The sequence below is a fragment of the Podarcis liolepis genome (assembly GCF_965112155.1).
Source record: "Podarcis liolepis genome assembly, chromosome: 14".
Taxonomy (NCBI): Eukaryota; Metazoa; Chordata; class Lepidosauria; order Squamata; family Lacertidae; genus Podarcis; species Podarcis liolepis.
In genome coordinates this window covers 38559318-38584259 of record NC_139569.1, presented here as the reverse complement: position 1 = coordinate 38584259, position 24942 = coordinate 38559318, and the positions used below count along the sequence as shown (strand labels likewise).

Here is a 24942-nt window from a genome sequence, read left to right as displayed (position 1 = left end):
ATGGGTGCCTGTGCAGTTGGGTGCCAGCAAAGGAGCATTTGCTTCATCTGCAGGCCATCTTTGCCACAGAATGGAGGCAGTCATGGCAAAGAGAAATGGCGCCACTGATAACCTGTGAACTGGGGCCGTGATGCTGGCAGAAGATATCAGTGCCTGATAAACAAAACCCTTTCTGCTTTAAATTATAGCACTCCAGATTTCCTGCTTGCAATGTTTCTAAATTCCCCCTTGCCTTTTTTTTTTTTGCCACGGCGCTTTCCGCACTACGCTTTGCGCATGAATTATTCTGTGACAGGCCATAGAGCGCTGGCCTTCGGTATACAAATGTGTTGTAATGGGACTCTCTCTAGGCCAGGTATACTGCCCCCAAAGACAGTGTGGTTCAGTTCTTCTTCTACCAACCCATAAGTCATCAGTGGAGACAGACAGAGTTCTTCCCCTGCACTGTGACATGTGGAGGAGGTGAGTAACGGATGTGGCTTGGGAGTGTGTACAGCTGTGGATTTTAAGTGGTGGATTTACAGCTTTCTAGCTGTATATATATATTTTAATGCTATAAATTCATGCTGGGTTATAACACTGAGCTCCTCCCTGTTTGCAGTGCAGAAGGCCAACATTTGCAGCCAGTTTAGTAAACGGTGATGTTTTTGGTGTAGCTACCAGGGCTTTTTTTCAGCCGGAACTCAGTTCCCCTCTCAGGTGGGCGCCAATGCCATTATAAAAGAACAAGGGGTCATGGTGAGTTCCAGCACCTCTTTTTCTAGAAAAATAGCACTGGTAGCTACTATTTTTAAAAAATCAAGTTGCATGTTTCAAAGGCACACTGGAAATGTAGCTAGTGTTTTGGGGAAGGCATAGTGAGCGTTTAATTTTACACAGTGTGTTTCAGAGTGCTTCTCAGTAGTCTTTATGATAGCTTTAAAAGACCGGCAGGTATTTGTATTTCTGTATCATAGATGGGGGTAGGGTGAAGCAGAGGTAGCAGTGGTTTGTCTAAGGCAGAACTCTGCGTTCACCACAAGGTACAGTGCTACCTTGGTTCTCAAACTTAATCTGTTCCAGGAGTCCGTTCGACTACTGAAGCTGTTCAAAAACTAAGGCGTGGCTTGCGATTGGCTGCAGGAGCTTTCTGCACTCAATCAGAAGCCGCAGAAGCCGCGTCAGATGTTTGGCTTCCAAAAAAGTCTGTAAACTGGAACACTTACTTTCAGGTTTGTGGCGTTTGGGAGCCAATTTGTTCAACAGCTAAACCATTCGGGAATGAAGGTACCACTGTAATGTTTGATTTATTTAATAGGAAATTGTGTGTCGCTTAACTGTACATAAAACCTCTAAGCGGTTTACGAAGAATATAAAAATACACATCAGCATTGTCAATAAAAATCAGCGTTAAAGACAAATTCATTTGGAAAACAAGTTGATTTAAAACAATAGTTTAAAACAGGCACCCCAAACTTGACCCTCCAGATGTTTTGGGACTACAAGTCCCACCATCCTTGACCACTGGTCCTGTTAGCTAGGGATGATGGGAGTTGTAGTCCCAAAACTTCTGGAGGGCCGAGTTTGGGAATGTCTGGTTTAAAATGTAAGCTAAAGTTGCAAATTAAAATACACAACAGCTTTACATGTCTGGCTAGGATTAGAGATGTGGTGCACAGAGGGCTATAGAGGGAAATGGAAGGCAGGGCATTTCCATTCCACGAACTTCATTACAGTTATAGAAGGAAATTTAGGATGCTAGCCAATACCTTTTTTAAAAAAAGCAGTGGTGACTGATCAAGGCACTGTTGCAGGCAAGGGAACGGGATAATTGTGCAAAATGTCCTCTCCCCGGTCCTTCTGAGTTACTGCTGCTGCAGCTGCTGCTGCTCTTTAATGGATCTGCAGGGACCGTAAAGGCTTGTCCGTCACAAGTGTGCCACAGAGTTTGCAAATCTGCTCATCTGTCCAAAGGTTTGCGACCTTTCCAGCGACGAGTGTTTGGCTTGCATGCTGTAGTTGGCGCAAGTGGGGTCGATAACAGGGAGCCGGGGTTTTTTTTGAAACTCGCATCGCTGTTGGCTGAGAGAGCGCTGGCCTCAGTCGATTGAAATGAGTCCTCTTGAGTCATTGGCCTCAGCTGCCGAGGAGTTATGAAATGTTTATGAACATTCCCAGCCCTCGGAAGGCTTGAAAGTTGTCGTCGCACAAGGCCTTACAGGCACATGGGAATGTGCGCTATTGGAGGGGAGAGGTGGAGCAAGAAAAGATGGCGATACCAAAGTGTTAGCTGACTGATGGAGAGTACGCGAAATTGTTTGCATGTGCATGGAAGAGGGATGCGAATGTACTTCGCAAATAGTGTGTATGTTCACAGGGGGCATTACGAGTGAAGGTGAGAAGTAATAATAATAATAATAATAATTTTTTATTTATACCCCGCCCGTCTGGCTGGGTTTCCCCATCCACTCTGGGCGGCTTCCAACAAAACACTAAAATACAATAACCTATTAAGCATTAAAAGCTTCCCTAAACAGGGCTGCTTTCAGATGTCTTCTAAAAGTTTGGTAGTTATTTCTCTCTTTGACATCTGATGGGAGGACGTTCCACAGGGTGGGTGCCACTACCGAGAAGGCCCTCTTCCTCTGTGGAGTTGGGGGCACATGTGAGAGTGGAGGAGGAAGGGACACAGAACACACAAATCTATCCATATACAATTGTACCTGGTTTGCCAAACGCCTTGGAACTGGTACGTTTTGGCTCCTGAACAATTGAAAACCAGAAGTGAGTGTTTGGGTTTTTGAACGATTTTCGGAAGCCGACTGTCCAGCACAGTTTCCGATTGGCTGCAGGATGCTCCTGCAGCCAATCAGAAGCCGCGCTTTGGTTTACGAACAGTTCCGGGAGTCGAACGGACTCCCGGAACGCATTCTGTTCGAGAGCCAAGGTACGACTATATGTTGGTTTCCACTTAAATGCAACGCATATTCCTCTCCCCGATGTAGGTTACCAGCTGAACTCTGCAGAGTGTGTGGATATCCGTTCAAAGCGCGTGGTGCCAGATCAGTACTGCCACTACTATCCTGAAAATAAGAAACCAAAGCCTAAGCTGAAGGAATGCAATATGGATCCCTGCCCTTCAAGGTTTGCCTTGCCAATTTATAAATGGATGGGTGGATCCCAGTCGGAGCACTGGGGAGCCGGGTGTCTGAGTCAGTGGTGGAGGGAAGGTTTTGCTTTTCAGTAAAGAAAGGAATAGTGACCACCGGTATTATTTTTGCACACACACCCCACTGTGAATCGGTTCATTTGATTGAGTGGGTTCTGTCTGTATAACCTGGAAATTGAACTTACTATTCTTGGGCAGGGGTAGCCCTCCAGATGCTGTGGGCTACAAGTCCCATCCTTCCTGAAGACTGGCTGTGCTTGCTGGGGCTGATGGGAGTTGTAGTTCAGCAGCATTCGAATGGCACCATATTCGCCGCTGCTGTTCTTGAACAAGGCGGGCTGAGCCAAAAGTTCTTGTCATTATTGGTAGGGAAAGAAGGGATAATTTAAGCAGATCACTTTCAGACGAAGATTATATATGCACAAATTTATTTATATTTGGAACGTATTTGTCCAAACCATAGTGACCCATGAATCAATGTATATTTAAGGGAAACAATAAGTTCTTCCATTTACATATACGTTATATAGCTCTGTAATCTTAATTATAATTTTTGTAATAATCGTTTAGGGTTGCCATATTTCGAAGAGCAAAAAAGAGGATGCCATGATGGCCATTCAAAGCAAATGAATGCAATCTGTCCCAATTTTTACCCTGGAAAAAGAGGACACATGGCAACCCTATTTATTGTTGTCTTCTTCTGCCTTTTTAAAATGGTTTATGTATTCTTTTTCTTTCTTTTAACTTGTAATATTCTTAATTTTTAAAAAGATGGAAATTAGACTCCAAGATTAACAAGGCTAAAAAGTGTTTCTGATTGGAGTTGGATAGATAAAGCTAACTCCCATATACTGAATAGTCTGGAAGTAGCCTTCCTTAGACTTAGGAAAATTTGCTTGATTTGGAGGCAAATTAGTAACATTTGCTGCCTATGAAAGCTGGAGACATGGCGGCATACTTTGAATTTTGTTTTAATTACTGGGATTAAAGTTGGTGATTATATCAGGATTTTGGGGAAGAAGAAGAAAACAGAATGACTCATGGTTTGATGATAGATATTTCTGGAATTCTACGTGTGAAATGAAGGGAGCATTGGCTAACATGCAAGAAGCCAGAGCAACTCATTATTTGGAAGTTTTCATTAAATTAAGCAAAGGGTGCAAAGAATTGCAGCAACACTTTCACTAGCTCTGGATGCTTCCAAGAGAATGCAGAGCCAGCTGGAGAAAATGTTAGCCAAACAGTAAGTGGTCAGTTCATTCTGCCTTCGCTTTAACATTTTTCAGCTTTCAGGTAATACGGATCTCAAAGGTCTACTGATTCCATTCAGAATCAGTACGTGAGGAGGGTATTCCTTGTACCAAACAGAACACCACCTTTCTTGTTATGAGCCAAAGCTAGTCTGTCAAAGTTGTCATCTTCACTGAATACCAGGATGGTAACATTATTAAAGGATAAAATTATTCTATGGAAATAGCCAGAAGCTTTCAAAGTTAGCTCTGATTTATATCCCAGACAGTGACTGAGTTAAATCAGTCACTAAGTGAACCGCTGTGATAGGATCCTCATGTGAATTTTTTTATTGTTTTTGTTTTTGTTAATGCAGGCAGAATAGAAGCTTTGGAAGTGGTTAGGCAGCATATTTTGGATTTAGATGTTCATGACTTGTTGGCAGAGATTAATCCTCAAAGAACATCGCCCTCCTCCCCAAGCCACTATATATAACAAAACTTACATACTTGACCTAGCTAGTTTTCTAGTTGTGGTTTTTGTCTATTAAAAATGAATGAGTCAAATCCCATATGGCTGACTGGCAACACAACTTAGAATAAACGGTGAATGGAAAATGTCAGATTGTAGGGGGCTGTCAATTTTGTTGTTAAAGAGTTGAGTTAAATTATAAATGGGTGGGAGCTTGTCTTTTCTGTATTGAATGCTATGGTTATTTTTATATAGTATTGTTGTTGCAAAAGGCATTGGATAGTGTACTGGATTATATTTGCTTACATCATAATTTGTATGATATAGTATTATATTACTATATAATTACAGTATATTATATCTGAAGAAGTGTGCATGTACACGAAAGCTCATACCAATAACAAACTTAGTTGGTCTCTAAGGTGCTACTGGAAGGAATTTTTTTATTTTGTTTCGACTACGGCAAACTAACACGGCTACCTACCTGTAACTATTATATGACTGATAGCCTTTGGCTAAGCCAAGAGTAACCAACCTGGTATCTTCCAGACATTTGGGACAACAACTCCCATCAGCCCCAGACAACATGCCCTAGGGTCAAGGATGAAAGAGTTGTAGCCTATAATAATAATCATTATTATTTATATGCCACCCATCTGACAGGGTTTTCCCTGCCACAAAATATTAAAAACACAATAAAACCCCAACCATTAAAAGCTTTCCTGAACAGGGCTGCCTTCAGATGTCTTCTAAAACTCAGATAGTTTATTTCCTTGACATCTGATGGGAAGGCTTTCCACACGGCGGGTGCCACTACCGAGAAGGCCCTCTGCTTGGTTCCCTGTATCCACATTTCTGGAGGTCACAATATTGACTGTCCCCGGACAAAGCAATGAAGATCTGTAGGGCTGGGCTGTGGGCAGCTGCCTGAGGTGAGCCATGAGTTGGGAGTCAGAAGCTGCATGTCAATCCAAGAGTCAGGGTCAAAAAACAAGCCAGATTTCAGGACCAAATAATAACCAGGATTACAGGGGCACTCGGAGCTCAGGAAGACCTTGGTGCTCACGCAAGGCTCAACTGAAAAAAGAAGAAGCCCTCCTCCTTTCCCAAAACGACCCACTGACCAGCCTGGGTGGGCAGAGTCAGTCTGCAGGCATAGGCAAACTCGGCCCTCCAGATGTTTTGGGACTACAACTCCCATGGTCCCTAGCTAACAGGACCAGGGGTCAGGGATTATGGGAATTGTAGTCCCAAAACATCTGGAGGGCCGAGTTTGCCTATGCCTGGTCTAGGGCTGAAGGTACTTTACTGTTGTAGTTCAGCAGTTTACCACACGGCGCAGCTGCACACAGATGTAGTAGCTCTTGACAATGGCAATGTTTCTGGAATTTCTTTGAGCATGTCACATACATGCACAAACTGCATCTGGAAATGTTAGTGCATCCTTAACTCCCACCGTCTGCCCAGGATAATATGAATGTCCAGCTCCAAGAGGCATAGAGTGATGATTGCATCCAATATCGTTGCTTGGGATTCCTTAATTTTTTTTTAAGGCACACATCAACCCCTCTGAAGTCACACCAGTGTGCCCCAGTTTGGGAATCATTATCTACCTGAAGCCAGCATCTCACATGCATTCCTTTCCTTTTAGACACTCATCAGTCAACGCTTTCATTTTTTTCCCTTAAGGGTTACAGGCTCCAATGAAACAAAATGAATGCAATGCGAAAGGAAAGGAAAGATGCTTGTGGTGCAAAGACCACACGGTGCCGTTGCCAAGTTCCTAAAGGCTGCTGCTGCAGCGTACATAGACCATATTGAGTTGCACAATGACATTTAAGGCACGCTGGCTGTTGGATCGTCTGGTGCTGTTTCCTGGCTCTGCTAAAGTATCTTAAAATAACACTACAGTATCTAGCCCAGAACCTCACATTAAAATGCCAGCTGGCAGACCTGGAGATATATCCAAAGGAGAAAAAGGAAACGCTCTCGGTGGATTTCATTTCCTATAACTAAACTGTCCTGTTTCCTCTAATCCCAGCCGAACGTAATCATCGATAGCGACCCCCTCGGAAGCATAGATGCTCAAAGCTCACCAGGCCTGTTTCTGCAGACCCACTCTGGCAAAACTTAGATCATAAAAGGTTACAGAACCTTCTGGAAGTAGGATGGGAGCTTTATAAGTAGGGGGGAACATGTAATACGAGTACTTTCCATTAATATCAGCACTATAAAAGCAAAGGCGCTAAGATGCTATGGGGTGAACGTTCTGCTTTGTTTCTCGTTCCTCCTCCTTGTGGGTGTCAGGGCCCAGCCAGGGTTGTGGGCAGGTTGGCCCAAATCCATAGCTGTAGTCTATGCTCTCCCGTTGAGGCCCCAGAGGTCAGTTGCTGGAGGTGGAGATGAGGTCTTGAGCTGGAGTAGCTGGCAGAGGCTACTTCTTTCTTGACCAGTAGGGTAGGCATGTGACCTACTTGTTATGTACTGAGTTGAATAGGATTCAGAGTGCAGCAGTCTGATTGGTCCTAGAACAATGCAGCAGTCTGATTGGTCTGCAGGAGCCACCCAATCCAGCTCCAGATGAAAGTGAATCCACAACCTGATTGGTCTACAGGAGAATTCCGGAATTAGCCAATCACATGCAGCCCATTGTGTAAATAATGTATATAAAGTAGATACTTTGGGGGAACATTCATTTTCCTCCTCCCACTATGAGCTGAATAAAGAGCATGAAATCCACTCTCGACTCCGAGTATATTTCATTAATAGAGGACAGTCTTCTATTTGAAGAGCTGGCAGAGGGCAGCACTCACCTGGAAGGTGTCCTCTGTTTGAAGAGCTGTCCTGGTCCAATCTTGATTTAAGGATCAAGAAACCCTCAGAAGGGAGAGCAAGAGGAGCAGTGAAATAGTTGTTAACAACAATGGACAGCAGACTGAGCAGAGCACTCGTTCTTCTGCCTTGAGGGTTGAGATGAATTGCATTTCTGTTTAAGGTGTGCTTCTCATTTCCACATTTGCATATAATAAGCTCATGCCATTTGTATGCAGATATGTGTTCACTTTTGTCCTCTTTGGGTACTGCATTTTCTCTTTTCTAAAAATAGTAGCAAGGGAGACAACAGAGTAAGAGAAGAATTATGTGATTATTTCAGATAGCACATACTTAGTCTTAGTTACAGTAGGATGTTGAGGGTGGCAAGTTATCTTGTTTGTGGGTTTGCCATTCACATGGCACACACAGCTCTATCCATTATCTTGTTGCTGCTCCCAGCTTTCACTGCCTGAGGTTGCTACTTCACTCTGCCTAACAGTAGGGCTGGTCTTGCCTTGGACTGCTAGAAACCTGGCAGCAGAGCTTTGTTTTTAGGACCTTTCACAGGAATTGCATAGAAGCTTGAGAACAAACCAGTTCAGTTGCTAAGATCTGAATGGGTTCAGTGGGGTGTGCAAGGGATACCCACCTCACAAACTAGTTGTTTCCAGAAATTCTGGTGGGTGTTCAAATGAATATATTCATGACACAAAGAAAAGCCTATCCTGGTGTTCCGCAAATAACTTTGCAAATGCTTGTCTTGTTCACAGTGACGGATTCAAGGAAATCATGCCTTACGACCACTTCCAGCCACTTCCTCGGTATGTATGGCCTCTGTAAGATGCTGTTGAGATTAGCCTTCCATTAATAATATAATACAGTGTACCGTACTTTTCCGTTTATAAGACGAGGGATTTTTACTCAAAAATAATGTTAAAAATGGGACATGGGTGGTGCTGTGGGTTAAACCACAGAGCCTAGGACTTGCCTATCAGAAGGTTGGCGGTTCGAATCCCCGCGATGGGGTGAGCTCCCGTTGCTCGGTCCCTGCTCCTGCCAACCTAGCAGTTCGAAAGCACCTCAAAGTGCAAGTAGATAAATAGGTACCACTCCGGCGGGAAGGTAAACGGCGTTTCCGTGCGCTGCTCTGGTTCTCCAGAAGTGGCTTAGTCATGCTGGCCACGTGACCCGGAAGCTGTATGCCGGCTCCCTCGGCCAATAAAGCGAGATGAGCGCCGCAACCCCAGAGTCGGCCACAACTGGACCTAATGGTCAGGGGTCCCTAATGTTAAAAAAGGGGGGGGTTGTCTTATACATGGGTAGTGCATGGGGGGGGTCACGGGTGATTGGTTGCAGACGCGAGTAGGAGCTTGTCAGCTGCAATTTTGTGGGTGACTGGTGGCTGCATCAAGTGCTGCTTTGGATTGGTCGCTGCTTCGGAAATTGGGTGGGTGATTGGTTGATGCAGCAAGGGTTGCTTTGGATTGGTTGCTGCTTCGGAAATTGGGTGGGTGATTGGTTGCTGCAGCAAGGGTTGCTTTGGATTGGTCGCTGCTTCGGAAATTGGGTGGGTGACTGGTGGCTGCATCAAGTGCTGCTTTGGATTGGTCGCTGCTTCGGAAATTGGGTGGGTGATTGGTTGATGCAGCAAGGGTTGCTCTGGATTGGCTGCTGCTTCAGCAATTGGGCGTGTGATTGCCGTCTGCTGTTTTTGAGTGGGCATTCACATGTCGTCATTGGCAACGTGAGTGATTGTCAGCGGTTCTCAGTTGGGTTAGTGATTTTCGGCACCCCACCCCAAAAAAAGCTCAACTCTGGGCAATCCCACCCCCCAGAAAACTCAACAACTCTGGGCAATCCCCCAAAAAGCTTGACAACTGTCCCCCCCCCATTTTCTTAAATTTGAGTCCCCCAAAATAGGGGGCGTCTTATACACAGAAAAATACGGCAATCAGTTTGTATCATTTGTTCAGATGCCTGCCTACCCAAGATGAAGACTAGCAGTAACTGTTTGCCATAGATGGCATGACTGAGCTTGACAGCCCATGAGTTCTTGAGATAAGTTCGCACCAAAGCACATGGCACTTAAAGAGCGCGACCTGCCACTAATGCACTTTCCCGCTTCAAGTGCATGGGCTCCATTAGTAAGTTATGTGCAAGATAGCAATTGTTGAGGATAGTGTATCAATCAGCTAAATAAAGCCAAGTCCTAGCAAAGGGATTTAAAAAACCAACACTCCAGACTCAACACTGCAGTGGTGTTCAGTGAGACCAAGTCTGGAGACGGTTGATTGTCAGAGGGCATTCCAAACCACCATCACTCTCAGAGAATTTAAGGTAGTATGATTCTTCATTGCCAAGTAGTCTGTGGTCTCCTCTCACTGTTCTCTCTGTTTATGGGTGTTGTGGGGTTTTCTAATGCTTGCGATAACAGCCATAAAGACTAATGAACAAACGAATACTTGGTCCCCAAATGTTCCAGAGCTGGAAATAGGCAATATTTGGTTTGGTTAGGTGTGGGGAATTTTTGGCTTTCCAGGTGTTGCTGAACTTCAACTCCCATCAGCCCTAGCAAGCATTGCCAAAGGCTAGGAATGATGGGAGTCATAGTTAGCAACATCTGGAGGCTCCCAACACTTGACCTAAGATGTGCCCATTTGTTTATTTGGGCCCCACCTATATTTTGGGTTAAAGTGGGTTTTGCAGGAGGGAAGGGCTTGAGCATTGCGGAAACCTGCATAACCTCCGAACAAGCAGTAGTTGGAGGAGTGCGCACGCCTCTGTTGGCAAATGCATACTCATATAAAGCACTCATTTGAACAGTGCTGTCTGAAATGAGCTCAGGAATATTTTAATGACCCAACCGTGTAGGCAGAGACCGACTTGTATGGCTTTTTCCACCTATCAGCAAATAAACAGCTCTCGTGTGACTGAGAGAATGTCAGAATGCCTTTTTTTCACTTTCCACCCTAAGGCACACTTAATTTTTCTCTTCATTGGGGATGGAGATGTGGCTCTCCAGGTGTTGCTGGACTTTGAACTCCCATCAGCAATATGACAACAGGACCAGTAGTTGAGGATAATGGGGGCTGTTATTGGTAACCTCATGGTTGGACTACTACAGTATGGTCTATGTGGGGCTGCCTTTGGGGTTGGTCTGGAGGGTGCAGCTGGTTCAGAATGTGGCAGCTGGATTGCTTGTAGGGGCAAACTATCACCAGCATATAACATCTTGCTTGTGTGATTTGCACTGGTTGCCAGTCTGCTATTGGGCCAAGTTCAAGATGTTGGTATGAATATACAAGTCCGCATACAGCTCAGGAGCAGGTTAATTGAGCAACCACCTTAACCCTTCTATGCCCAGTAGATCCCTGCAGTCTGTAGGAAAATTTATCCTACAAGTTCCAAAGATCTCAGAAGCCCACTCTACAGTACCTCTGAGCAGGGCTTTTAGCATGGTGGCCCCTTTCTTGTGGAATAGTATACCTGTTGTGATACAATAGGCACCCACTTCCTGCCCTTTCCAGCAACAATTGAAGACAGTTCCTCCTAGCTGAATAAATGGTTCTTTGCCCTGAGTGTCTATTTTGCATTGTTTTAATTTTGTTTTAAATGTACCAGCTGGTTTTTCCCGTTTTTATTGTACATTATCTTGAGATGAATGTGTAGGTGATAGATAATGATAGCACAAATAATATCATCAAAGAGCATCTGTTGGTTGCCCATCTCTGCCCTACATGGTGACCCATTAAGTTTTATCCTGTATCAAGACTTCACTACAGCTCCAAGCCTTCTGAGGATCAGGTTTCTAGAGTTGAGTGTAGGTTATACTACTGTGGCTTCTTCCTTCCTTCCTTCCTCTACTGACACATATCACTCTCCTGATTCAACTACAGTGATGCCCCGCAAGACGAATGCCTCGCAAGACGAAAAACCCGCTAGACGAAAGGGTTTTCTGTTTTTCGATGCGCTTCGCAAGACGAATTTCCCTATGGGCTTGCTTCGCAAAACGAAAAAGTCTTGCGAGTCTTGCGATTTTTTCCGCACCCCCCTTTTCTAAGCCGCTAATAGCCTTTTAGCCGCTAAGCCTTTAATAGCCGCTAAACCGCTAATAGCGCTAATCCGCTAATAGGGTTGCTTCGCAAGATGAAAAAACTGCTAGACGAAGAGACTCGCGGAACGGATTAATTTCGTCTTGCGAGGCACCACTGTATTGATTCTCCACTATCACCTTCTGTGCTTCGAGCAAGCTTGGTGGAGGGTTACATTCCCCACCCCCCACAAAGTGCCCACTAAGTTTATCAATTTCAGCATGCATTCAGCACCTTCTCTTAAACAAATAATAATGTTTGCTTCTTTAGGCTTTGGCTGAACAGAAACAGTGGCTTTGTAGTTGCTGTAGCGGCCAACCAGTTTGCACTCTGCACAGCCAGCTGGGGTGGTGGACAGGAAGTAGCTTTTGGGCTGTTGCAACAGGTAGCCAATCAGTACTCTGCACAGTCACCTCCTCCTTCAGAATCAAAGGAACCGGTCGCTCCTGGACTCAGTTTCACTTTGAAAGTTCTGCCCGGGAAGGAGTGGCTTGAGATTTACAGGAGATTCACTCCTCTGCCCTTAACATTCCGACTTGAACTCTTTTCTCCAACCCTTGCGATGCAGAGAATAGGAAGTTTCCCCCCATTGCATGGGTTTCTTTGTATGGGCTCTGTGGCACCTGCTGTGTTTACACACAGCAGAAGTTAAGACAAGCCACTTAACCCGAGCTTGGCAGGGAAGTAGTAGAGCAAATGCGCTGCATGCAGACAATCTCAGGTTATTCCCCAACATCTCAGCTGGGAGGCGCGTGTACACCCCCCCAAAACCCTGGAGAGCCATTGTCAATCAGCGTAGACACCTGTGAGCTAAATGGACCACTGCCCTGACTTGGTTAAAGGTAGCTTCCTGTGACTTCGCTCGCTGTTTCTTGAGCACCAGTCATCTATAAATAGTAGGGCCATATGCAAGCTTCCTTTATGACCGTCTAGTGCACTGTGTTGCCTTCGTTAGTCAAATGAGAAGCCTGGGGCAGAGAGCGGTGGGAGTCCAATGAGCTGAGCTGTGGCTCAAGTTGTAAATGCACTCCCGGACTGTTTTAACAGATGGAGCAATCTTTTGAAAGAAGGAGGTGGGAAATCACCAGGATAAATGTTCCCCCACCTCTGTACACACACACACACACACACACACACACACACACACACACACACCCCTACCTTTGAAGGCTTTTGGAATGGCTCCCGCATAGTTCAGGCTTGCAGGAGTGTTGAGGGATCCCTTGACAGACGCAGACTCTGGAAAGTATCTATCAAACTGCCTGGCCCACTAGGCCCCTTGTCCCACCTGGAACTGACTCCTAGGAATATGGGACGAGGGAGTGTATTTTAAATTGCTGAGATAAAGAAAAACAGCTGTAAAAATGTACGCCATAAACACTTCCTGCAGCTAGCATCACATAAGGCGCTTTTGCATTGTGGCATATACAAATCCGTGGACTGCTAATCTCACTCGACAGTTAAATGTATTTTACATCCCGATGATTATTATTTTTAAAACAAGTAACTTTTTAGCACTTAATGCAGTGCTTTAAAGTGTTCGGCGTGCTGCTTGTACACTGCCCCAGACAACAGAAATGTGTGCAAACGGCTGTCAAAAAGCATTTTCCATCAGTTCTGCAAATGAGTAAGCTAGAAAGTGAAACTCTGCAAAATAGGTCTGTATTATTGTTCCCACATGGCAGGTGGAGCAGGAAGGGGAGGCGCTGGAGTTGAAAGAAAGGGGTCTGGCTAAGGGGGACTTTTTCAAGTCTGAGAATCACATTCCCTTGTGGGCAACCTTTTTTGGGGAGGGTGGGGTCTCATGCCAGTGGTTAGAGGGACCACGGAAAGAAAGAGTGGGGCAACTCTCTTGCTAATGGAATGGAAGCCACAGATTTCTCAACACATTAGGACAGGGATGGGCAACCTACGGCCTACCAGACATCGTTGGATGCCAACTCCCATCAGCCTCTGCCAGCATGGCCAATGGACAGGAATGATGGGAGTTCGATCCAAACAACAACTGGAGGGAGTCATGTTCCCCACCCCTGCATTAAGACAAGGTGATTGCTCATGTTGTCACAACATTGTGGTGGGTGGTTGTTTAGATTTATGCAGTAATATGTTTTCAGTGTATGCTTTGAAATGTAATTATTAGCAACATGATGGGACATACTCAGGGCTGCTGTCAACACACAGTACCCTTGGGGCAGCTCCTGGGGCCAGACTGCCTAGCAGGGCCCATAGATGCTGGTGTTTGCCCTAGCTTCACTGTGCCACCTGCTTAGGCCTTGCCATTCATGAGTTTGCGTGGTGGCTGGGCCTGCAAATCCACCCACCATTTTGTCTCAGTGTTAGGCCTATTCCCCTCTAAAGCCCTGCCCCATTGCTCTCAGACACAGCTGGGGTTACTTGCATTCTGGGCCTAAGCTTCAAATGGCAGTCCTGAACCAGCACCTTGGTCCTTGTCCAAGGTCCTGAGCTCTCCTTGCTTTGCCTCCTGCCCTGTTCTAGAGCCTGGGCCTGCTGACCTCCCTCTGGTTTGATGGCCACCTTCTCCTGGTGGTCGACATTGCTGTGGATCAGGACTGAGCCAGCCCTTTACATGCTCACATTTGTGAAAACGTGCACACAGGAATGTTCTGTTGGGAACCAGGAATTGCTGTGGTTCAGAACTGCGCATTACGGATTGAATCCAGCTAACATAGTAGACCTGTTGAAATTAGTGGACCCAAGATAGTCATGTCCATTAATTTCAATGGGTAGGCTCTGCTTTGGACTAACTTTGGCCACAACCTGATGTATTTATTTTATTTTACTTATTAAAATCATTTGTAAGCTTCCCTTCATCGATACAGATACCAGGGCAGGGTACAAAGCATTAAAACAGCCATGACCACAAACAACAATAAACCATAAAACAGCTCAATACACTAAAATGGCAGCTTAAAAATCAACAGAGCAGGTTAGCCAGTCAGTCAAATAAAACTCTTGCCAAATATGGCTTAACTTGGCACCAAATGGATAATGCCCATGCCAATGACTTAGAAATGTGTGTTCTAAGAAGAATGGGGTTGCTGGCCCAAATGGCAGCCCTGTGTTAACATCTCCACTTCTCCCTCCATGATGTGTAAGGTAAAGGTAAAAGGTACCCCTGACCATTAGGTCCAGTCACGGATGACTCTGGGGTTGCGGCGCTCATCTCGCTTTACTGGCTGAGGGAGCCAGCATTTGTCTGCAGACAGCTTCCAGGTCATGTGGCCAGCATGACTAAGCCGCTTCTGGAGAACCAGAGCAGCGCACAGAAACGCTGTTTACCTTCCCACCGGAGCAGTACCTATTTATCTACTTGCACTTGACGTGCTTTTGAACTGCTAGGTTGGCAGGAACCGGGACCGAGCAACAGGAGCTCACCCCATCATGGGGATTCGAACCGCTGACCTTCTGATCGGCAAGCCCTAGGCTCTGTGGTTTAGACCACAGCACCACCCGCGTCCCTGATGTGCAAGGTAGCTTATCCTATTTCCTGATTTCATTACTCTGTGCCTTTGCTTGCTTGTTTTAAAAATCTAAAGGCCACCTTTCTGCTAAAGCTCCCTCCGCAGTCAGTGGGAGAGTCCAACAGAACAATTTATAATTAACAAACCAGCATCACGTACCAATTAAAGGTGTACACCAGCAATAAGAAACCAGAGCAAAGCAAGGAAAAATGCAGAATAAAATCCCAGGAGAATAAAAACATCCCAGGGTGACAGCCAGTGTTAGTCCTACTCTGAGCAGACCCAGTGAAATTAATGGGTATGACTAACTTATGTCCATTGACTTCAGTGGGTCTACTCTGCATATTGGATACAACCTCCAGTGTCCTTGTGGACCACACTGCACAGCTCGGACACTGTTGCTGACCAGAGGTAGACTTCCCTACTTCTTAGCTATTTTGCCGGCTTCCTGCCACTGATGGAGCCAGGGCAAGTCACAGCATAATGGTGTTAGGTCCAAGGTAACTTGTAGGTCACACTGCAGTGGGGAGGGGCACTCACAATGGGGCTGGGTTTTTTTCAGCAGCAACCCCCTGGGATTTTTCAAATCACGCACTTCTGTTCCACAGCTCCCTGTTGAACACCCCCTGCAGAATTTTGCTCCTGTGCAACATGTTGAACGGCCTTTTTGCTACTACGCTGTGCTAGCTCTCGCAGTAGATTAGCTCTGGAACTAGACATCCTTTAGTGTGTTATATATTACATCAATCGTTCCTTTGGGTTACGCGGCATGAAAGGAGAGCAGCAGATGAGCACATTTATCAGGGGCGATGGTGAAATCATTAGCTATCTGCTCCATGCTGCCTGGTTTTGATCATGTAAGTTTGGTTTAAATGTCAACGCTCGGCGTACAATAAGTTTCACATTCGGTTTGTGTATAAGGTGATTAATTTGCTCTGAGCGGGGAGTTACGTGAATTATTTCAGGCAGGGAGCATTCTTGAGTCACCTCCTGCATCTTGGGGAGCAGTTATATAAATTTACCTTTTGGATTTATAGGCTTCTGCTCCATCTGCTCTGTGTTTGACTTCTTTACAGTGCCTCCGCTGCTTCCAACAAACAGCTTTGAGTGGGATACTCTTGCCTCTTCCAACCCATGCAGCGGGTGCAACAGGCTTGCATTTATTTTCCTGAGCCATTACTGACCGTAATATCCAAATACGTGTTTTTTTTTGGAGGGGGGGGAAATATACATATAAAACAGTGATTTCAAACATTAAAATACAGAGTTCTTTTGAACTCTTGGACGTCCTTGCTTCCCTCCATGGGTTCCATCTTTAAGATTAAATTTACTGCATCTTTTACCCTTATCTAGCTATTATATAACTGTAATTACCATTAAAACAATTCCACTTTACGAGTGTCTTTACATCCCTGCCAAAGATTTTAACTGTTTAAAGTGGTCTTTTAAGTAAATTACAAATTTACTCCAGTCTTTAGAAAATACTTGATCTTCCTCGTTTTGGATTTTCCCCGTCAGTTTTTACCATTTCTGCATATTCCATCAATTTCATCTGTCATTCTTCTTTTGTTCCTTCCACTCTGGGCTAGCAGCATTCTCACTGCCTATCCAAATGTGTTTTAGAACAGAACGTTAAGCTTGGACCTCTTGCTTTGAGTTGCTAGCAGGAAAATATAATGTTGATCCAAAAAGGGACTGTACTATACATTGCCACCCCCCACACCGGCGAATCTCCACGGTGGGGGGAAAGCATTTATTTTGTGATGTTAGCAGAGTGGTGCAGATCTCAAAGCCACCCCTAAAGTTCTTCATTGGAAGCAAAGGTAGGCACAGTTTTGCAAGTCATCCGGACTTGGGTTGATTTAGACTCCTGGCCAAAATATTCTGGACTCCTAGTGGACCTTAGTGGACCTTCTCCAGAATCTTCCCCAGTACGTTCAACGATTACGATACGTCAGGCAGATCTTGTCTTAGAACATTAAGCAGAGTTAACACAACTGAAGGGCTCTGGAGATGGTGTTGTGTGAGGAAGGGTTTTATCTTCCATGCAAAAAGTAGTCTAGGAAGCATCCATTAGGATTTGACACACTTTTGAAAATTTGAGAATTGGTACATCAGCTTTAGATAAAATGACACTGGAGAATTAGGATTCAGCAGTGGGTCTGATTAGGTAAAGGTAAAGGGACCCCTGATCATTAGGTCCAGTCGTGACCGACTCTGGGGTTGCGGCGCTCATCTCGCTTTATTGGCCGAGGGAGCGGCTTGCAGCTTCCGGGTCATGTGGCCAGCATGACTAAGCTGCTGCTGGCGAACCAGAGCAGCGCACGGAAACGCCGTTTACCTTCCCGCTGGAGTGGTACCTATTTATCTACTTTCACTTTGATGTGCTTTCGAACTGCTAGGTTGGCAGGAGCAGGGACCGAGCAACGGGAGCTCACCCCGTCACGGGGATTCGAACCGTCGACCTTCTGATCGGCAAGTCCTAGGCTCTATGGTTTAACCCACAGCGCCACCCGTGTCCCTGTGGGTCTGATTACTGACAGTATTAAGTGTTGGTTTTCAAAGAAGAAAGATGGATCTACTGCTTTCAGAAGAGCTTGCATCTAGAAACCATATAGAAGGTGGACTCATGCAAATTTTTGTGTTCCCTCCCTACACCAACCCCAGCTGGGAGCACAACCCCTGGACGGCATGTTCAGTTTCCTGTGGAGGTGGGATCCAGAGGAGGAGTTTCGTGTGTGTGGAGGAGACCATTCATGGAGAGATATTACAAGTAGAGGAATGGAAATGCATGTATGCTCCCAAACCCAGGGTCATGCAAGCTTGCAACCTGTACGATTGCCCTAAATGGATCGCTTTGGAATGGTCACAGGTAAGCTCACAAAGAATTTAACCCTTCATTTTTTAAAAACAAAAACCTGATTCCCCCCCCCCAAATATGCGAAAACACTGTGTTGTTGTTGTTTAGTCGTTTAGTCGTGTCTGACTCTTCGTGACCGCGTGGACCAGAGCACGTGGACCGCGTGGACCAGTGGGGTCAAACTCATGCTGGTAGCTTTGAGAACACTGTCCAACCATCTCGTGATTAATAAGGGTGATTAATAATGGAGATGCAATAAGGAGCTGGATAAAAATACTGAAGGTAGTACAGAAGATAGCCCTTGGATAATTAAGCAATATTTTTAAAAAGCATGCGGTTGCTCCTGAAATAAGCGCACTTCCCTCTTAATGTCTCTACACCAGATCTAAAATGTAGCTACAGTTCAGAGCCAAGCCCAACAATGTGCCGGTATTAATTGTGCATAAAAACTGGACCATGTCCACTTAGGCAATTAATTGTTTTCAAACCTCTGTCATCCCCTTCTCCTTGTGCCCTCCATCTTTCCCAACATCAGGGTCTTTTCTAGGGAGTCTTCTCTTCTCATGAGGTGGCCAAAGTATTCGAGCCTCAGCTTCAGGATCTGTCCTTCTAGTGAGCACTCAGGGCTGATTTCCTTCAGAATGGATAGGTTTGATCTTCTTGCAGTCCATGGGACTCTCAAGAAAACACTGTAGGGGGAAGTAACTGGTGCCCTTGCACTAATGGAACACGTTGCTTAGAACTGTGTTTCACACAAGCCACAGTTTCTTGGGGTGGCAACATTACTTTTCCCCCTAGGGCTCTTGCTGTTGCAGCAGCAGTGCCAACTGCGTCTCTGCCCTGGATGAATCACATCATCCACAGTACCCCAGACCTAGTGTCATTTGTCACTGGGTGGCTGGATAGGTGTGGAATCCCAGCTGCCATCAAATCTGGCTGAGAATATTCAGCAAAATGGCTTTTCCCCTGCCAGAAAGGACAGAAGAAACATATAAGGGGGAGGGGAGCATCTTCTCCATCTAAATTGGCCTCTTTGAGGCAAGGAGGAGCCCAGACCAGTCCCAGATGGTAAAGCAGAGCAGATGGGAGCTGGTGATGATGATAGTTCACTTGGTCTATGAGCTAAGGGAACACTTGTTTATTTTTTGAGGCTGTTTTGGACCTGGTCCATGGCCATATTAGGGAATGAAAAGGAAAATATTGAAGATGGACCAACAATGGTAGCTTTTTTTTCTTTATTAAACTGTAAGTTATCTCACACTTACGTATGTATCCCGAAATGGCATTAGCAAGGCCAAGTTATATGATTTATTGGATCCTCCTCGTTGCTGCTGTTTCAGAGAATAATAAGGACTGATTTGGGTTAATTTGTTTCATATGCCTGTTTTCGTCCATACTCTGCCTTTGTTATACACTGGAGTGATTTGCAAGCCGCTCCGAGAATGGAGTTTTAAACTTCAAGGCAGTATATAGATTTTAAAGTAAATAATAATAATAAAACTATGTCTGTACATGTACTTCCGTTTAATGTATTAATCAGCTAAAGGCAGATGATGATAATAATTTGGGGGTGTTGTTTTTGTTTGCTACTGTGTTGTGCATTGTGTTTTTATATTGCGATCCTCAGATAAAGGGCGGTGGAGAAATTTAATATATAATAAATAACACAATAATAATTTGACTGAACATCCTTGAATCGGTTGACAGCTCTGGGGTTTTGCTTTTATGTTGTTCTGTAGTGCACCGTGACGTGTGGGCGAGGGTTACGGTATCGAGTGGTGCTGTGCATTGATCACCGTGGGCAGCACACAGGCGGCTGCAATCCTCAGCTCAAGCTGCACATAAAAGAAGAATGTATCGTGCCGGTCCCCTGTTACAAGCCCAAAGGTAACTCTGATGCACCTACCTAAAGACACAGAGGGTTGTATCCAATGTAGCGATAGAATCACTTCGTGGTATGCTTGCTTCTCTGGCGAAATGTTGTGCACCAGCAGAACATCGTTGCACAAGAGAATGCACCAACCAATTGGTGGTGGTGTTCTTGCACAACGGATTGTGCAACCTGTTATGCGATGTGTTTCGGCTAGCACAACTGTCGCATTGGATTCCTCTGTTTTGCTACTCTGAAACTCACTCAACACAAGCCCTTTCGCTAGCAGACAGATAACGTTGGATACAGCCGATAGGGTTAGATCCAAAGGAGCCAATGGAAGGAGAGCAGTTCTAGTAGAATAACTTCTTTTGCTAGTGGAAATGAACCTTTGGATCCAACCCATGGACAAGTGAAGAGCCACATAAGTACTTGGATATGTAATTTTGGGTATAGAATATTTCCTGCTTCTTATTCCTTCCTTCCTTCCTTCCTTCCTTCCTTCCTTCCTTCCTTCCTTCCTTCCTTCCTCTCTCTCTCTCTCTCTCTCTCTCTCTCATTGTTTCATTTTAATGTGTTTTTAATGTGTATTTACACATCCATGTAAATCGCCTTACAACTTTCCTGTGTGTGGAGCGATTCAGAAATGGAGTAAATCTAACCTGATGACCCACACACTCCTCATTTCCTGCTCATCTGCACACAGTATTCGCACGTCACACGTATCATGCACTGCATTCAGAAACTCAGAGGCCTAATCTAGACAAGCCAATGGATTCATAGCTGTCACTAGGCTGCACCTCCTTGCTGCGTCTCCCAGTAACACCTAGCGAAAAGAAGACATGTAGCTGTAACATGTACACCCTCAGCCTCCCTACTGCTGGTGGTGTAGTTTGTTGCCAGCCTCTTCTGCAGACCATAGAAACTGCATGTCACACATCTTCATTCCCTAGATGTTACACAAGGAAGCTGCAGGGGGGAGATGCAGGTCACTTCCCCACCAATAGCACAGAGCCCTTTATCTCCCTAGCCCTGGTATGCTTCTTGTTATTTCTGGCGTTGGGATGTTAATTAAAACCTCAGCATCTCAGCCAAGGATAAAGGGCCTCTCATTTCAATACACCTAAACCATAGCTCTCGTTGCAAATAGCGTTCAATATTTCAAAGATTGCGCCCTGTATTTTGCTCAGTTTTTTGTTTTGTTTTTTGTGGTGCAGATTTTGTCTGATTTGGAGGTAACCTTGTGAAAGCACGTTTTTCTTCTGTAAATTGACTTGCTTTGTGCTTTTACTTGATACCATGCAGCCTAGGTTGTCTCTCTGTGACCAGATTATATTAATTTGGCTTTGACTGTGCGTGTGTGTTTGTGTATAGATGGGGAGAGAATTATTAGCTGAAGTAAAATGTTCCTAGCAACCTCTTCCAGAAGCTGGAGGACAAACTCGAGAGTTGGCAAAGTTATGAGGCTGTAGTAATCAGCGCTAAGTAGGGTGTGTGCCTGTTATTTTTTTTTCTTCACTTATGATGTAATTTAAAACAGTGGGGTGAACAAATCTATAGTGTAACAAAACAGGGAGAAATAATTTCATTGTTTTGCTTAGCAGTTAATGGATTTTTCAACAGTGGTCCATTTCACACATAAGACTAAGCCAAACTATTGCTTAGCACAAATGAGAAAACATGTGGGTTCCCAAAGCAAAAATTACAGCCCCTGCACTCCTCCCCTGGAATAAACATTGGTTATAGCTTCAGTGAGACAAACCGTGAACCTGGGTTTGGATGTAAGGGTAAGCGAAACCATGGCCTAGCCCCGGGCAGTGTGGCAGCAGCAGGAGAAGAGAAGGAATTTGGTGGCTGGGAACTCACACAGTTGCTTGTTTGTTGTAACCCATGGTTTGGCTTAGTGTTGGGTTCAAACTGAATCAATATTTAAATAAGATCAAAGAAGTCACGGCGCTTCTCCTCATTGTGTAGAATTTAGAAAACAGTTTAGAAATCCCTGTAGGTATAAACCACTGAGCCTATTGGGCTTGCTGATCGGAAGGTCGGCAGTTTGAATCCCCATGACAGGGTGAGCTCCTATTGCTCTGTCCCAGCTCCTGCCAATCTAGCAGTTCGAAAGCATGCCAGTGCAAGTAGATAAATAGGTACCACTACGGCGGGAAGGTAACTGGCATTTCCATGTGCTCTGGCTTCCATTACGGTGTTCCGTTGTGCTAGAAGCGGTTTAGTCATGCTGGCCACATGACCCAGAAAGCTGTCTGTTACTCCTTTTTGTTTCTTGGTATTTTACTGATTTGTTCAGAAGTGCAAACATAAGAAAAAGAAAGAAAATGAAGAATCAACGATATAAACCATAGAATGATGTTTTTCTCTGGTGTTTTTCTCCCCCTTGCTGAACCCTACCTACTCTCTCTTGTATCACAACTAATGGTGTTTTCCTTTTTTGTCCTGAAGAGGGCTCTGATTCCTGAGTGCACAGTCCCAGGTTGTTCAAAACAACGAGGTTCCTGGTTCAAACCCAGGAGTTGCTGAAATGAGATAAATAAATAGCCCATGCTTTGTGCATTTTCCTCTTCCAGAGAAACACCCCGTTGAAGCAAGACTCCCCTGGTTCAAGCAAGCGCACGAAATGGAGGAGACCAGAGCAGTCTCCGAAGAACCGACGTAAGTTTGCCATTCCTCTCTCTTTCCTTCTGTCTCACTCGCTCTCTTTCTCTTTAAGGCAGAGAAGAGGCCGCTGATGCATTTTCCCGACTGTTTGTAAAGACTGGCCTCCCTTGCCAAGTCATCTGGCGTTTGGATTTTCCTGGGCTGGGTCTGTCTTTGCAAGTCAGTTCTCAGATTCTTCCAAACAGTTCTCCTTGAGTGACGCAAAAGCAGCTGGAGCCAAGAAAGTATTTAAATTATATGTTTCGGAAGTGCTATCAAGGTTTCCCAGCTATACAAATCCCTGTCCTCCAGAAGGCACTTGCTTGGGAGAGTTGAGTTCCAAAACGGCTCTCCTGATGGCAACCACAAATTTTTGCAAGCAGTGGGGATGCAGCCAAGAAGAAGGGCATTCGTACCCAACATCTGTGTTCATAGGGCAATCTCTGGTGGTCCAAGTTTTCTCTCTTTGGTTCTTCCCTGAATAGATCTAGGGCATCTCAGTTAGAATTGCAGGAACAAGAAACAGTGTTCAGGTCTTGAGTGAATTTGCCCAGAGCAGAGGTGTTTTGACCCATTTGGCCGCTCCAGGGGAGGTTGAATGTAACCATGGTTATACCTGCCTTAGGGCTTTTCCAGACTGTCGTTATTTTTGAGCAGGATTCAATCACTTACTCGCAAATTCAGGTCATCAGATTGGGAGGTCTTGCACAACAAACTCACTTCCCAAAACATCACAAGTAGTGAAAGTGATGGGAAAATGTATTAGAAAACATGGGGCAACAATTGCTTAGATGCAACGCCATCTACCCTTGCCTGCAAACAAATCAGAATGAATGTTTGCTGAACAGGTCATCTGGAAGCACCATTAGTTACTTCTAGACTAGTTTACTCCAGTATGCTTGACCTAGAGCTGTCTGACCTAGAGCTGCTCCAGTATGCTTGACCTAGAGCTGAGAGCCCGTGTGGTGTAGTGGTTAAGAGCAGTAGACTTGTAATCTGGTAACCAGGTTCGCTTCCCTGCTCCTCTACATGCAGCTGCTGGGTGACCTTGGGCTAGTCACACTTCTCTGAAGTCTCTCAGCCCCACTCACCTCACAGAGTGTTTGTTGTGGGGGAGGAAGGGAAAGGAGAATGTTAGCCGCTTTGCGACTCCTTCGGGTAGCGATAAAGCGGGATATCAAATCCAAACTCTCTCTCTCTTTTCAAGAGTCATTGGAAGTCCCATTGGTCCAGAATGCTTTTTCCTTTATTTAGATGGAGGATAGTGAGTGTATGTAGAATACCGTACAAATGTCCTTGCAAGGAACACACTTCTGTATTCTCGAACTCTTTCTCTTGTTCTCGTTGATGTGAGCCACTAGGGGCGACAGTAATTGCTTGGAAAGAAGGGAAATACATTAAATAAACAAACAATTCCTGAGCAAAGAGGCATCTCCATTGCCTTCAATTAAGGGACTGCACTGGGTACATATCCCATTCACACCACCAGATTGGGACCCTTTTACATCTATGGGATTGTACTTCACCGCGATGAATGGAGAAGAAGCCCTTGCAAACATGCACAGCGGAGATTTCTGTCTGCAAGAAATCACTGGCTTGGAAAAACTGACCGTATGAGATTTTTAGGCATGCCCTTGTAGCATTCTGCATGTCTACCAAATTATATTCTGCATTAAAAGTAAAATACGGAACTGCCAGAAAATTCAAATGAGATGAATATTCTTCCTCTGCGCATTTAAGTGAAGTCAGCGTTCTTTCTGCACATTTCAGAGCACAGTAACCAAGTGTTGTAGGATGGATGAGGCTAGATGGCCCCTTTGTTTTTTCTTCGTTTGTCCTGTTTGATCTTGGCAAGTGTGTGTATATTGGTGGACAGCAACCTGACTCAAACCCGAAATTGCCTCCTGAGCTGGTGTTATAGATCCTGCACATTTATACTGCCATGCTGCCTTCTGTTAAGAAACAGACCAGTATGAAGTCACTGAGTTGGAATTCCTTTGCAGATTTCAATAGAAACTGGGAGTGAGTGACCTTCTCACTACAGAAAGGAATTGTCCCTCTTTAGGGCTGAGACAAAATCAGACACACACCAGTTTGCCACCCCATTTGTGGCAAATGATTTATTGGGGATGCAAAATGCTTTAAAAGGGGCTTGTCATTGGCAGTGATGGCAGTTCCTCTTTTTTGATAGAGTTCTCAGCGACTGGAGACTATCATTGCCTTACTCCCCAAAGCCCCTGGAATTATTAAGGATGTTGGAGAAGTCCAATGGCAACAGAAAATGAGGCGTAGATTGCTGCAGTTTGTGTAGTCAGGAGCAGAAA

At 45.0% G+C, this 24942-nt stretch overlaps 1 protein-coding gene across 3 annotated transcripts in view; it reads left to right on the top strand.

Annotated features, from left to right (window-relative positions):
* ADAMTSL3 (ADAMTS like 3) overlaps positions 1–24942 on the top strand; it is a 281389-nt gene that overhangs the window by 187032 nt on the left and 69415 nt on the right. For all 3 annotated transcript variants that reach the window (XM_083475290.1, XM_083475291.1, XM_083475292.1), the window contains 6 exons: positions 351–462; positions 2985–3123; positions 8434–8484; positions 17904–18108; positions 19836–19983; positions 22549–22633. In XM_083475290.1, the coding sequence (XP_083331416.1) occupies positions 351–462; positions 2985–3123; positions 8434–8484; positions 17904–18108; positions 19836–19983; positions 22549–22633 (740 nt within the window). The remainder of the gene's footprint in view (positions 1–350; positions 463–2984; positions 3124–8433; positions 8485–17903; positions 18109–19835; positions 19984–22548; positions 22634–24942) is intronic.